Genomic DNA, 14,468 nt, shown 5'->3' with positions numbered 1-14,468 from the left:
TGAAAGGAGTTACTAGATTGGCGAACACAGGTTCTGCCTTAATGCCATCAAATTAAAACATGGCAACTGATACATTTATTATCCACAAGTTTCTAATTCCAATTACATAAAACAACTGAAATTTATTTTGTATTTATACATATACATACACACATATATTCATTCACCTAGCAGCTTGGATAATTAAAGACTAGTAGAAGAAATCGACATAAGATGCAAATGGGACATTAAAGGGCTTTCATTCATTCTTCCTCCTTCCATTCCCTTCATTTATTGTTCCAGGCACAACATGTATCAAACAGTTGATTTGAAGACTGATAACAAATCTGTTAAGGAAATAAAGTTGAGAACCCCCATTTAAACATTCTTAAAGGACTCCTGTCTTCTAATCATTATTAGTCTTCAGTTTAATTATATACAGTAAATGCAGAATGAAAAGGATCACATCAAAACATGGATTTTTGGTTTTGTTTTGGAAGAAAATACTTAATTGTGAGCAATACATTTCTTTCCAGAGCAGTATTTAAATTTCAGACTTCAACCACAGTTGTGACTGTTTTTAGTTTGTTAGCTGCCTGAAGCGTTATTTTAAGAAAGCAGAAGCAACATCATTTGCACACACCTTGTAGATTATGCACCTTAACCCTGACCTTTCAGCTTCAGTTTTTCAAAAGAAGTGTAGGCAAGATGAAGAAACATTTGCTTTTCTGGGGAGTCCTGGCCATTTTTGTTAATGCTGTTCTTGTGACAGGTATGTGGTATTTAGAAAATGAACCGAGATAAGAGGAAAGATGTAGCACAAATATGTTCTTCAAGTTTAAACATTTTTATCTGTGCTTTGGTTGGCCAGATAGCCAGTTACATTTTTTTAGAGAGCCTTAATCTTATATATTTTTTATCTTTTAATCTTCATATCTTTAATCTTAATCTTTACACAGATAAGAGTCAGTTTGACTCTCTTTATTCATTCTTCTTGTTTTCCTACTACAAACTAGAGAATAAGGAAATAGATATTTCTGAATAACTACAGATAACCATGCTTAAATCATATGAAACTCTATATTGAGTCTTGAAAATCACTAATTCTCCCCTTGAGTCTCTTAAATTAATATTCTAGAGAAATGGTACAAAATAGTATGATATGAGATTTTATTTTCCCAGAGAGATTGACATTAGTTGTAATGACTTTTCTGGATCTTAGCCTGCAGATTTATTATGACTCTTCAACAATGTTTAATGTTATATAGGTTGCTTATAATTTGATGGCTGAACTTTGGTCATTTTGTTTTAGACCTTTGAAACAATTGTAGAAAATGGAATGCATTCTGAATATAAGAAGTATAGTATTAAATAAGTGTTATCTAGAAGGTCACATAATTTGGCTGAATTGATAGTTTCTATTTCTTACTCACTTTATTGTTCTTATTTCAAGACAAAAGATGATATAAATGTAATTAAGAATAGTCATTATACATATATTTTATCCTATCAGCATTAAAAGTCATATTCTCAAGACTTAAAAATGTTAGAGTAGAACATAAATATGTCTATAAAGATATATAACATATATATGTATAACTAGACAGATGGATAGATGGTTCTTTCTATATGTAAATATAAATAAATAAATAATATATATATAAAACATAATACATTCTATAGGCACTAGGCTGCTTTTCACATACTATTTCATTTGATTGTCATAATAACCATAGAAAGACAGATACTATCAGTATCACCAGCATATCTTCGAGCCAATTGAGACTTAAGTGAAATAACTTACCCAAAGTCACATAGCATGCAAATGGTAGCTAGAACTCAGGCAGTCTACCTTTAACATCTACACTTAACTATTATCCTGTTCTCTCACTTAAGGGAAACACCTTTCAGTAAACTCAATATGGTCATATTTAGTATGCATTGTTAAGTCTATTTTCTTATTTTGTTGAACTGAATCAAATTAACCAAATATTTATTGAGTGCCTACCATATCTCAGGTTTTCTGGGAGTAGAGTAAGGCACAGTCCGTAATAACAGGTTTATTAGGAAAACTTCAGCCTGTTAGTGAGAGAAAATGTTAGAATCTTTTAAGTCGTGATGAATTGAAAATAATTTGTACCTTTTCTGGTAGGTATATTAGGCTGCCTAATTTTTTATATAATAACAGTAATGATAGTTCCTTCTTAGGGTCCTGCTGAGGAAATGCATTTCATGTTATAATAGAAATACAGACATTTTCTATTTAAGACTTAATAGGTCAATTACTGACAAACTATATTTTGGGTTAGGCATTACATACTCATTTGTATTTTATTGAGAAAAGCATTTAAGAGTTATGGGTACAGGAGTAGGGAAGAGGACACCATTTAAGATAGCTCACTGTTTTCAGAATATTAATAAGTTATATTATCTTGAATTGAGCTCATAATGTTTCTTCTCCAATACAATACAGGTCATTGTCATAAGATTTATTAAGAACTTATGAATAATGGCATAACAATGCATTACAAAGTACTTCAAGCAATTATAAGTACAATAACAGTGGTTTTAAAATGTCTTTATAATGGCTATTGTCATTAAGACTGAAATACTGCAATTAGGTTCTCTCTGCTCCGGAGTCATCTCAGGAGTAATTAGACTTCCAGTTACAAACAATGTATCTGTCCTGACTATTTAACCTTTATAATTTGAATTCACGAGCTAAATCTTTATTTTATTAGTTGAGAGTTGAAGAAAGGGGTCTTTAAATGTCACTTAGCTAAAATTACAGGAATAAAAAAGACATCTGACATTGTTATATGTTTAATTACCACTATTAAAATAAAACTTATTAACTATTCAAATATCTAGGTTTTAACTGATCTAAGCCAGAGAATTATTCTTTACAATATTTGGCTAATATTCAGATTAGACAATATATGTTGACACTTGAAATTAAGGCTTTACTGGTCATCTATGAATTCATTCACTTATTAAGTTTTTGGTATACAGGCATATTATATTAAATAGATCTTATATCTGATATTAAATAGAGCTTATACTTCAAGTATATTCTAAACTGATTTTACAAAGTTATAGCACCTTGTATCTATATATATTTCATCTTTTAAAATAATTCTTATAAAAAGTAATAAATAAGGCACTTATTGCTTTATTTAATTGAATCATTATATCATGATAACCTGAATGATATTATTAAAAAGAGAATTACAATTCTGTTCAGGAAAACTATGGTGGAGACTATGTAAAAGTTTTATAAAATAAGGTTATCTTGGGGGAAACATGCCTTTTTTTTACCTCTAATGCAATTTAAGCAAAAAATTAAAAAGAAAAAGAAAAGCATAAATGGGAGTTCAGGAAGGATGTGGTATTTCAAACCAGGTTTATAAAGGCTAATGCTATATTTTGTTCCCTTTTTTAATGAATTGCTTTGCTCTGGGAAAAATCCAATCAAGATTTTTGTTTTCTCTCTTACTTTGCCATTTGGCACTGATATTTGCAAGGCTGCATCATTTAGAGAGCTATGCCTCTGTTTGAAGTGTTGGATGAAAACCAGAATTCTTTCAGCCCAAGTTTCCTTAGACTAGTCCAAGGAAAAAAGATAAAATTCCTTTTAGGGTACATTTGGATTTCCTTCACTGTGATACGGGATTCCACTTTTAGCTGTTTTAGATTAGGAAGAACAAACTGGAAAAGCAGAATTTGACCAACCATATAACTTTACTTTTCTTCAGGCAAGAAAGAGAAACTAACTCAATATAAAGTGTATAAATAAACTTTTGTTCCTCTTTCTTCTTCCTATCTTTTACCTTTCAAGCCCAAGATGAAGATGAACAGACTGTTCTTGTTGACAACAAATGTAAATGTGCCCGGGTTACTTCCAGGATTGTCCGTTCTGAAGAAGATCCTTCTCAGGAAATTGTGGAGAGAAACATCCGGATTATGTATGTGGCATTCCATTTTTCCTTTTTTCATGTTGTAAGCAGAGATACTTTCTCATATTAAGCATTGTTTGAATGCAATACCTATATTTTCACTCCCTTTTTGGGTGTTGCACCTTACACGAGCTTGAATCTGGTTAAAGGGCTTGAGCTAATTTTGCAGAAATTGCGGGCAGGAACAAAGATTTCAAGGCCAGGGCTTTCCGGCACTATAAAACCACTCTGAACTGAAATTAATCTATAATTTCAGTAATAGATTAAATTATAACTGAAGGTTCCAATTGAGTCATCAATATGCCTGTTTATACAACATTATTTCAAATTTGAATCAGAACTTTTGGTTGCTCTTGATCAGTTCAAACTGAAATTTCAGATAACACTATTTTGTACCATATATAGGCTGCTGAGTATTCCACACTGTGCTCAAATGTCTGCATAAAGATAAGGCAGACTGATCAAATTGACTAATTTGTTTCCATATTCACTTATTCATTTCACACATAGACCAGAATTATATACTCATGATTCATGGTTGATAACAAAAATACAATAATACTTAAGAAATAAGATTCGTATTGGATCTGATTAGTAATGTCTTCCTTGTAAACCACTCCCACTATGAGAGTTTTCCTCCAGTCAAGCGTCTCTTATAGAAAGAGAACGTAGCATTCAATCCTGTTCATAGTGCGCTCTTTCTCTTCTGTTTTTGCACATGTTAATCTGTCTGCTTCAAGAACTATTTTTCCCACCCCTCTTAGCATGGTTAACTCTTTCTCAACCTGCATGTCTTAGCTTAGACATTACTGCTTCTAGCAGGTTTTCTCTGACCACTCAGTTCTCCATACCATCTAGCTCCCTCTTAGGAATAGAACAATTGGAGAAGCATGTAACTTGAAGGGATGGCACCCGTGATATTGGCATCTAAATCCTGATGAGGAGGCCTGATGTGTTTTATGTTTAAGATAGCCTGGCTGGGAGGGGGCGTTGGGGGTGGGGGTGGTTAATGCTCTTCATGATTCTCTAATTCATCTTTTTCTTCTGACATAGCTGTTTTTATAATATTATATTGTTTGCTGAAATAAGATAATTCAGTCACTTCATGCACCTTTCATGATGTATATTGATGCTTCTCTAATGTTATTTCTCAAAATTCCATTATCGTTGAGGTTAATATCTGCTGCTGTGTCATTGAGGCATCATCAACACTTACTAATCATTACTTAACTAATTTGAGCCTATTTCCTAAACTCCAAAAAGGGGTTATAGTTACATATGTATGTGTATATGCACATATACTTTATAGGGTTATGAGAATTAAATATGAAATGTATTGAAGATTTATAACAGTGCCCACAATAGACACTTACAAATGTTTATTCCCTTCCATGTTATTTAAAGCTTTTTCTGATGTTATTAGTGTTACTAGGGCCTTCACTGTCTAATAAAGAAGAGATTAATTCATTTATTCAACAAATATTGAGTGCTACCGAATGCCAAACAATGAGTTTGGAGCAGAGGATACAAGAATTTATATAAAACACAGTCTGTGCTTTCAGAGAGCTTATAGTTTATTACAGTACTTGAAACAATTAAAAAGGAAATTACCATGCAGTATTGTAAATGCTATAGAAGGAATAGGCATAGGATGTTATGGGCACACTGAGGAAAGGCACCTAACCAGTCCTCGGTGGGGCAGCAGTAGCAGGCAAGAAACTATGTCTGGAGTAAGTGGTGGACTTGAAGGATGATGGCTGTTAGCTGGGTGAATGGGAGTTAACTGGGCAAACATGTGAGAGACAAGGTTGATAGTTGGGTGGGTCATTCCAGGAAAAGGAAACAGGGTTGCTGTGAGAATTAAATGAGATTTTTAATTAACCTCTTAGCATATGCCAAGTACAAGTACTTAGTAAATGTTATCATTCTTCTTGTTTTTTAATTTTTATTTATTTATTTTTTTATTGTTAAGACTTGGAGATGAGAAAATCATGGTAAGGTTGTTGAATTGCAAGCAGTTGTTTACAGCTGGCATGCAGTGTGAAGGCGGGGTGTGAAAACAGAAGAGACAGGAGGGTTAGGGGCATATCAAAAGTACCTTCTATGCCACGTTAAGGATACCCTGTCATCTGTGGGGAGACACTGTAGCCTTTAAGCAGAGGAGGAAATTAAGTTTGCATTTCAGGGCTCAAGAATGAAGGAGGATATTGCCACAGTTTAGGAGAGGACTGGAGACAGGTGGATGGATTTCACAGATACAAAGAATTAGAATCAGCTGGACTATGAGATTGATTAGATAGAAATCATGACAGAGAGCTGATTCAGGGACCAACCTGTGTGGATGAAGTTGCTACATACTGAGTTAGGCAGCACAAGTTTTCTTTGTTTCTTTTGGTAGGGAAGAGTGCATATAGGGAGGAATGAAGACTTAATGAAATCATCTGAACTCATTGATAAGCATGATGTAATTTTCATGAGCTATCACCAAATCAAGAGATCTGGATTCTAGTTCCAGCTTTACTGCTTCCTAGTTGTATGAAATTGGGTAGGTCAGTTAATCTATCTGATTTATAATTTCAACATCTCTAAAATATGGATTACTTATATTTTTCTGTCCATTCATTCTACAAATCCTAGACAAGCTCCATGTCACACATCCAGATAGGCATTCGGAATGAATAGATGCGTGTTTGCCCCGAAGATCTTTTAGTCTAGAGAAGCAACCTCTCTATAGACAAGCAACTATGATATGGCATTTGTTATAATAAGATAAATAAGCTTTAACAAGACTATAGAGGAAGGAGTTGATTGGGGGTTGGGGACTAAGATCAAGGAAGTCATCCCAGAGGAACTAAGACTTACACTAAAACTTAAAGGAAAAGTGGGGATTTGCCAATTAAGCAAGTATTGTTGACAGAGGAGTTGCTGTGAGGTTTATTTTGGATGGGAAATGTTTAAAATATAACAATTTACTCTAAAAATCTGAGTAATAGTATTATTATAGGGTGTTAATAGGGTATTAAATGTAATGGTAAGTACTATTGTAATGAAATAGTAAGTACTGCTCTAGTGATATACCTATTACCAAAAAACAAAAACAGCTAGTTTTATTACTTTGCTTTGTTTTCTTTCTTCATTTTCTTCTTCTTCTTCTTTTTTTTTTTAGTGTTCCTCTGAACAACAGGGAGAATATCTCTGATCCAAACTCACCACTGAGAACCAAATTTGTGTACCATTTGTCTGACCTGTAAGAGATTTTCCTTTATATTAACATAGATGTGGAAGTTAATAACTTTTAGTTAACCTTTATTAGTAAGAATGTTTTTGGAAATATGTTGGGGTATAAACATTACAAATATAGGTGGAATTTTTGAATACATTAATTCTATGTTAATTATTAGGTATCATAAATTCATGAATTTTTATCACAGAGGAAAATCATCTATAAATTTATTCTAAAAAAAAAGAAAATCATGGCTATTAGTAGAGGAAGGACCAATTTGTCTTAATAGTTGAACAAGTGGATTTTAGACACACAAACCTTCATGTGCTTCTTTGGAAATTATACATTCTTACATTAAACAATTTTGTTTTTAAAAATAACTCTTCCTTGTTACGATAAATAAGTCATTTAAACAAGCATACATTTGGGATTAAACCTAACAACTAGAAGTTGCTGTATGATGTAGACAAAAAATGATATCATCATATTGTCAGTTATATTGTTTACTTTAAATTCATTTTGATATATTAAGTTCTGAAAAATCTTATAAACTATTCTTTAATTGTAAAGCTACCGAGGTCTGAAAGGAATCACCCTTTTTCAGTTGTCAGATCAGAGCTGCAAGAACAAATTGATTTTGGCAAGAAATGTGTCATCGCTCAGATTTGAGCCAGGATTTGATATGCATTTGTTTGCTTTTCAGCTGTAAAAAATGTGATCTTACAGAAGTGGAGCTGGACAATGAGGTCGTCATTGCCAGCCAGAGCAATATCTGTGATGAAGACATTGAGACCTGCTACACTTATGATAGAAACAAGTGCTACACAAATAGGGTGCCACTTATCTATGGTGGTAAGACCATAATGGTGGAAACTGCTCTTACACCAGAATCCTGCTATATAGACTAAATTAAATGTTTGTTGACTGTACAACTCTTTATGTTGAAAGGCTCTCCATTTTATTCCAGAAAGTTAATATATTTACTAGCAAGGAATTTAAAACCATGTTTTTTTGATAATGTAAAACTAACTTTCTTCTCCAAATAATTGAAATTTTAACATTATTATTATGTTTATTAGATAATTACTTCTCAACTGTATGTTTAAACTCTAAATGTTTAAGTCTCTCACTTATGCTTGCCTAAAAGTATATGCCGCCTTAAAAATATGATTTCTACCAGAAAAAAAATAGACAAGAGGAGAAAATAAAGTTCAAGAAATGAAAATCAGGAGCCCTAATAAGTTTTTAAATTTTGCCTTTTTTTTTTTTTTGTTCTTTTTGGCTTTGCTTTGGAGAGCCTGAGCTTTTACACATTCTATACTGTTCTTTTAAAAAAATTATCCTTGTGCTGAGAAAATTTAATTGTAAACAAAGTTAATTATATGTCTTCATTAGAAAAATAATAATTGGAAAGCATATTTTGGAGTTATTTATAAAAATAAAGCAGGAGCTCTAATACTTATGAAACCAATTAGCTGAAAGTAATACAGTTAAATGAAAAAGTGAAAAATATGTTTTGACTTAAACATACACTTGGCATTAGGTGATACAGATTTTTCATTTTTTTGGTAAAAATTTATTTTTCATACTTAGGTTAGAGTAAGAAATTTCCATCAGAATTATCCATTTTGTGACTGGATCTAATGAAATATGTATTCCAAAATATGTATTCTCTAGCACAGTTTTAACAATTAAATAGATTCCTAAGCATATACCTGTGTGAAATAATTTATTGGAAAACAGTGCTGTGTTAATTTTCTTATATGTAAGTTAAAATATAATTTGTTATTAATGAACAGTTTTTAAGATATTGATAATGAATTATTCACTGGATAGATACCTGTACATTTGAGATGATTTGACATTTTAGATTTAAAATCAGATAAAAATACAAGGTCCCTTCTGATAAAAACAGTGTTTATCACAGCAGATAAAACTTATTATGGCAGAAAGCCAACTCTAACATCATTGACATACACGTCTAAGGGTGCTATGGAAAATAAATGCTGATTCTGGATTTAAAATAGAGCAAAAGTCAGTTTCTTGAAGAGGCATTCTTCTATTTCCTATTTTTTATATGGCAAGAGTAATTTTTAGTAACTTCCACTATGTTTATACTAATTAATTCAATGTCTTCTTAGGGATTAGGATAGTACACTCTGGTGCTTCAGTAAGAATCATGATGGTGGGCCCAAGCTCATCCACAGGAGTCATATCCCATGTTATCAGGGAGATTTACACCCGTAGGAGTCATGTCCCATGTAGGGGGGAAGGCAGCAAGTCCACCTGCTGAGTTGGCTTAGAGAGAGAGGCCACATCTGATCAATAAAAGAGGTTCTCTGGGGGGTGACTCTTAAGCACAATTATTAGTAGGCTTATCCTTTGCAGTAACAAAGCTTCTTAAGGGCAAGCCCCAAGATCGAGGGCTCAGCCTTCTAAATTGGTAGTCCCCAATGCTTGCGAGAATATCAGGAATTACTCAGGTGGGGAAGTTTAATATTTCCACATTTTTCCCCAGTCCCTCCAGGGCACTTTGCAAATACTTTTTTATTCTCTGCCCAAATTACTTTGGGATATATCAGGGCTCCACACTAACCTGTACAAACCAACCAGACAATAGATGCTCTTTAACACTCATTTATTCCCACAGCAACATTTTCTTACAGCTCATGTGACATTTTTGAGATTATTGTGACCAATTCATTGACCTCGCATAAACCTATTATTTTTGTACTTTGTTGTCCTCCCTTTTTAATTTGAATTAAATGGATTACATTTTTAAAAGACAGGCATAAGTAGGTACCATTGGTGGGAAATGTTTTCCTTCTGCATAATTCTTGGCAAATTAGTCATTTGTCCAATTAACAATACCTAGTCCCAGCCAGAATAATTTTATTAATTAGCAATAAGAGTAATGCTTCTTTGTGCCAGGCCTTTAGAAAACAGTAGACCTAAGTCAAGGGTACAGTTCAAGACTTTTGCCTTTAAAAGTATTGCCATTTTTGTTGGTTTTATATAACTTGATATTCAAAATGAGCCACAATTACACTTCTGCAATCATAAATACACAAATGTCTACACACACATAAACAGACATATACATACCCCATGACCTGGGAGAAGTGGGATAGGATAATTGCCCTTTAATGGACTTCGCAGGTCTTGGCTTTGAGGTGGCAGTGTATCATAATGGGTAAATCCATGGCTGAGGTCAGAATACAGACTCTATATTTAGTAACTAAATGACATTGGGCAAGTTAATTTAACTTCTCTAAGATTGTTTCCTTATGGGAGTAAAAATACATATCGTAGGTTTTTATAAAAGTAAGAATACATGGCTTATTGTATGTATATCACTTTGTACGCTGCTGTAGCATTCAATAGCACTCAGTAAGTTGTAATTATGTGTTAAATGTTTTTTGGCTCCTTTCTCTGCCCAAGCAACAAATCAGAGAAAAATGTAAATATATATTAATTAGATCAGTGTTTCTAAAACTTTAGTGTGCATTAGATTCACCTGGAGGACTTGTTAAAATAGATTGCCAAGCCCCACCCCAGAGATGCTGATTAAGTAATTCTGGGGGTGTGACTGGAGAAATTGAATTTCTCATAAATTCCCAGGTGCTGTTCTGGGACCTGCTTGAGAACCCCTCCTCTAGAATTATAAACCTCTAGCTCCACCTCGTGGTTGAAATATGAAATACAATGAACAAACATTTTACAGGCATTGTTTTATTTAATCCTCACAATAGCTCTGGGAAATAAAAACTATCTTCATTTTGCAGATTATGAAACTGAGATGTAAAGAAGTGAAATAACCTGTTCAAAGTTTTGGACATAGAACTTGGAGAACTGATAACTAGATCCAAGACTGTTAAGCTCCAAAGCCAATGCTTTCATTCAATGTGTTATCCTGGCTAAAACACATTTGCAGGCCATTTCCCTCTGTAATTTCACTTCTGAGGAAATAACCAGTAATGTGGACAAAGAGTCAGGCAAAAAGATATTTATCATAACATTATTTATGTTAGTGAAAATTCATAAGAAACTTTAAGTTTATCATTTAAGGGAGTGATGAGACACCTACGTTTCAGCATCATTTACAGACAACAAAAATGAAGTTAGCTAATATTTTTAAATGTATATTACTTATATAATCTGAAGAGGAAAATGTAGACTATTGCATAAAATAATGACATTAAGAACACCCTCTCCACTACCCCTCCCCCTCCCACACAAACGAGAAAAGTCTTAAGGGAAATAGGGAAATAGACCAAAATGCTGATATTGGGCGGTGGTGATGCTGGTGAGGCCCAGGAATTCTCGGAGAGGTTGAGACTTCATCCAGGGGCTGCTGCCATGAGGGTTCTTGACTCAGTCACAGGAAAGTATTCAAGGACTAGTCAGTGTGTACAGCCAGAGAAATCTAAGGACTAGTCAGTGTGTACAGCCAAAAAGTTGAATGCATAGTGAAAGCACAAGCTTGAAGTGAGTGAGGTCAGGCGTTCAAAGAAGAAGCCCTCTGAGGTTGGGATTCCTGCATTATAAGGACTTGGAGGGGCCCTTCCCCCTCTGGTTATGCTAATAAGGGATTGATGCTGCATTTTTCATTGATTCTTTTCATGGGGACCTCAGTGAGGGTTAGGTATGTGTGGGCCAAAAGGAACTTCTCCTTATGGGTCTTAAAGTCACTTCCCCCTCCCTCCTTCCCCACCTAACTACCTCAGTGGGATTATGTGTTTATTTTTATTCTCATTCTCTTACTTTTCAGTATTTGCCAAATGTTCTACAATGAGCATGCATTTTGTAATTAGAAAAAAAAGTTAATTATTTTTATTTTTATTTTTTTTTGCCCTGATTATATTGCCCTATATAATGCTCTGTATATTTGCATTCTTTAACTGTAGCCAGGGGGATGGGAATAAGCTAACTCCTGAATAAGCTTCTCAGAAACTCACAAGGGAAGACCCATACTCATTCTGCCATTGTCTTAGCTGTTGGGTGTTTATGGTTTAGAAAATATCTCTGGTTAGTTGGCTAATATGATCTCTTTGTTTCTTTCCTATTGGGGATTTCTGAGATGTTCTGGTCTACTGATGGCACTCTTTCCTTTTTTTTTTTTTTTTTTTTTAGGCTCTTATACTGTTTTTTCAAATAAAGTATATTTTCTGTAATAATAGTGGGGCTTTGACAGGAGTGGACAAAGTGTATTTGCTCACTCCACTTCTTAAACTGGAAGCCAAAGCTTAAGGATCTTCAAATTAATTCTTAAAAGTAGATGATAAGTTGTTGTTTTATTGAGATTGTTCAGATACCATACAATTATCCAAAGATCCAAAGTGTACAATCACTTGTCCCTGGGTACCCTCATACAGCTGTGCATCCATCACACTTAATTTTTGTTCAATTTTTAGAAACTTTTCATTACTCCAGACAAGAAATAAAGTGAAAGATGAAAAAAGAAAAAAAGAAAATGAAACTCTAAACCTCCCCTATCCCTAACCAACCCCCTCAATTGTTGACTCCTAGTATTGTATAGTATGTTTGTTACTGTTTATGAAAAAATGTTGAAATACTACTAACTGTAGTATATAGTTTGTAATAGGTATATAGTTCTTCCCTATATGCCCCTCTATTATTAACTTCTAATTGTATTGTCATACATTTGTTCTGGTTCATGAAGTGATTTCTAGTATTTGTACAGTTGATCATGGACATTGCCCACCATAGGATTCAGTTTTATACATTTCCATCTTTTGACCTCCAACTTTCCTTCTGGTGACATATATGACTCTGAGCTTCCCCTTTCCACCTCATTCACACACCATTCGGTGCTGTTAGTTATTCTCACATCTTGCTACCAACACCCCTGTTCATTTCCAAACATTTAAGTTCATCCTAATTGAACATTCTGCTCATACTAAGCAAGAGCATCTACATTTCTTCCACAAGGCAGGAGGGAGAGTCAAAGAAGTAGAGAGGCAGAAGAAAGAGGAAACAAAAAAAATGACAGCTAGGAAGCAGCAAAAGGAAAAATAACCTTAAATCAAAGTAGAATAAAGAATCAGACAATACCACCAATGTCAAGTGTCTAACATGCCTCCCCTATCCCCCCCTCTTACCTGCATTCACCTTGGTATATCACCTTTGTTACATTAAAGGAAGCATAATACAATGATTCTATTAGTTACAGTCTCTAGTTTATGCTGATTGAATCCCTCCCCCAATGCCTCCCCATTTTTAACACCTTGCAAGGTTGACATTTGCTTGTTCTCCCTCGTAAAAGAACATATTTGTACATTTTATCACAATTGTTGAATACTCTAGATTTCACCAAGTTACACAGTCCCAGTCTTTATCTTTCCTCCTTTCTTGTGGTGTCTCACATGCTCCCCATCTTTCTCTCTCAACCGTATTCATAGTTACCTTTGTTCAGTGTACTTACATTGTTGTGCTACCATCTCCCAAAATTGTGTTCCAAACCACACACTCCTGTCTTCTATCACCCTGTAGTGCTCCCTTTAGTATTTCCTGTAGGGCAGGTGTCTTGTTCACAAAGTCTCTCATTGTCTGTTTGTCAGAAAATATTTTGAGCTCTCCCTCATATTGGAAGGACAGCTTTGCTGGATACAGGATTCTTGGTTGGTGGTTTTTCTCTTTCAGTATCTTAAATACATCACACCACTTCCTTCTTGCCTCCATGGTTTCTGCTGAGAGATCCGCACATAGTCTTATTAAGCTTCCTTTGTATGTAATGGATTGCTTTTCTCTTGCTGCTTTCAGGATTCTCTCTTTGTCTTTGACATTTGATAATCTGATTATTAAGTGTCTTGGCGTAGGCCTCTTCATATCTCTTCTGTTTGGAGTACGCTGAGCTTCTTAGATCTGTAATTTTATGTCTTTCTTAAGAGATGGGAAATTTTCATTAATTATTTCCTCTATTATTGCTTCTGCCCCCTTTCCCTGCTCTTCTCCTTCTGGGACACCAATGATACGTACATTATTGTACTTTGTTTCATCCTTGAGTTCCCGGAGACGTTGCTCATATTTTTTCATTCTTTTCTCCATCTGCTCGTTTGCGTGTAGGCTTTCAGATGTTTTGTTCTCCAGTTCCTGAGTGTTTTCTTCTGCCTCTTGAGATCTGCTGTTGTTTGTTTCCATTGTGTCTTTCATCTGTTGTGTTGTGCCTTTCATTTCCATAGATTCTACTAGTAGGTTTTTTGAACTTTTGATTTCTGCCGTATACATGTCCAGTTCTTCCTTTACAGCCTCTATCTCTTTTGCAATATCTTCTCTAAACTTTTTGAATT

The 14,468-nt window shown here is 34.2% G+C and overlaps 1 protein-coding gene across 1 annotated transcript; it reads left to right on the top strand.

Moving 5' to 3' along the window:
- The first annotated feature begins 594 nt into the window (after positions 1-594).
- On the top strand, positions 595-8,870 carry JCHAIN (joining chain of multimeric IgA and IgM). The gene is made up of 4 exons (XM_037829932.1): positions 595-751; positions 3,818-3,944; positions 7,102-7,182; positions 7,862-8,870. Exons 1-4 carry the CDS (start codon positions 688-690, stop codon positions 8,064-8,066), a joined length of 477 nt encoding a protein of 158 aa, XP_037685860.1. The 5' UTR covers positions 595-687; the 3' UTR covers positions 8,067-8,870.
- The last annotated feature ends 5,598 nt before the right edge of the window (positions 8,871-14,468 follow it).

The sequence above is a fragment of the Choloepus didactylus genome, chromosome 3 (genome assembly GCF_015220235.1).
Source record: "Choloepus didactylus isolate mChoDid1 chromosome 3, mChoDid1.pri, whole genome shotgun sequence".
NCBI lineage: Eukaryota > Metazoa > Chordata > Mammalia > Pilosa > Megalonychidae > Choloepus > Choloepus didactylus.
This window is presented reverse-complemented; position numbering and strand designations above follow the sequence as displayed.

What these genes read in the sequence shown, in the direction of transcription:
- JCHAIN (XM_037829932.1), top strand. Translation starts at nt 688, where the DNA reads ATGAAGAAACATTTGCTTTTCTGGGGAGTCCTGGCCATTTTTGTTAAT. An exon ending in TAATGCTGTTCTTGTGACAG is followed by an intron (nt 752 to 3,817) that starts GTATGTGGTATT and finishes TTACCTTTCAAG; the next exon opens with CCCAAGATGAAGATGAACAG. An exon ending in GAGAGAAACATCCGGATTAT is followed by an intron (nt 3,945 to 7,101) that starts GTATGTGGCATT and finishes TTTTTTTTTTAG; the next exon opens with TGTTCCTCTGAACAACAGGG.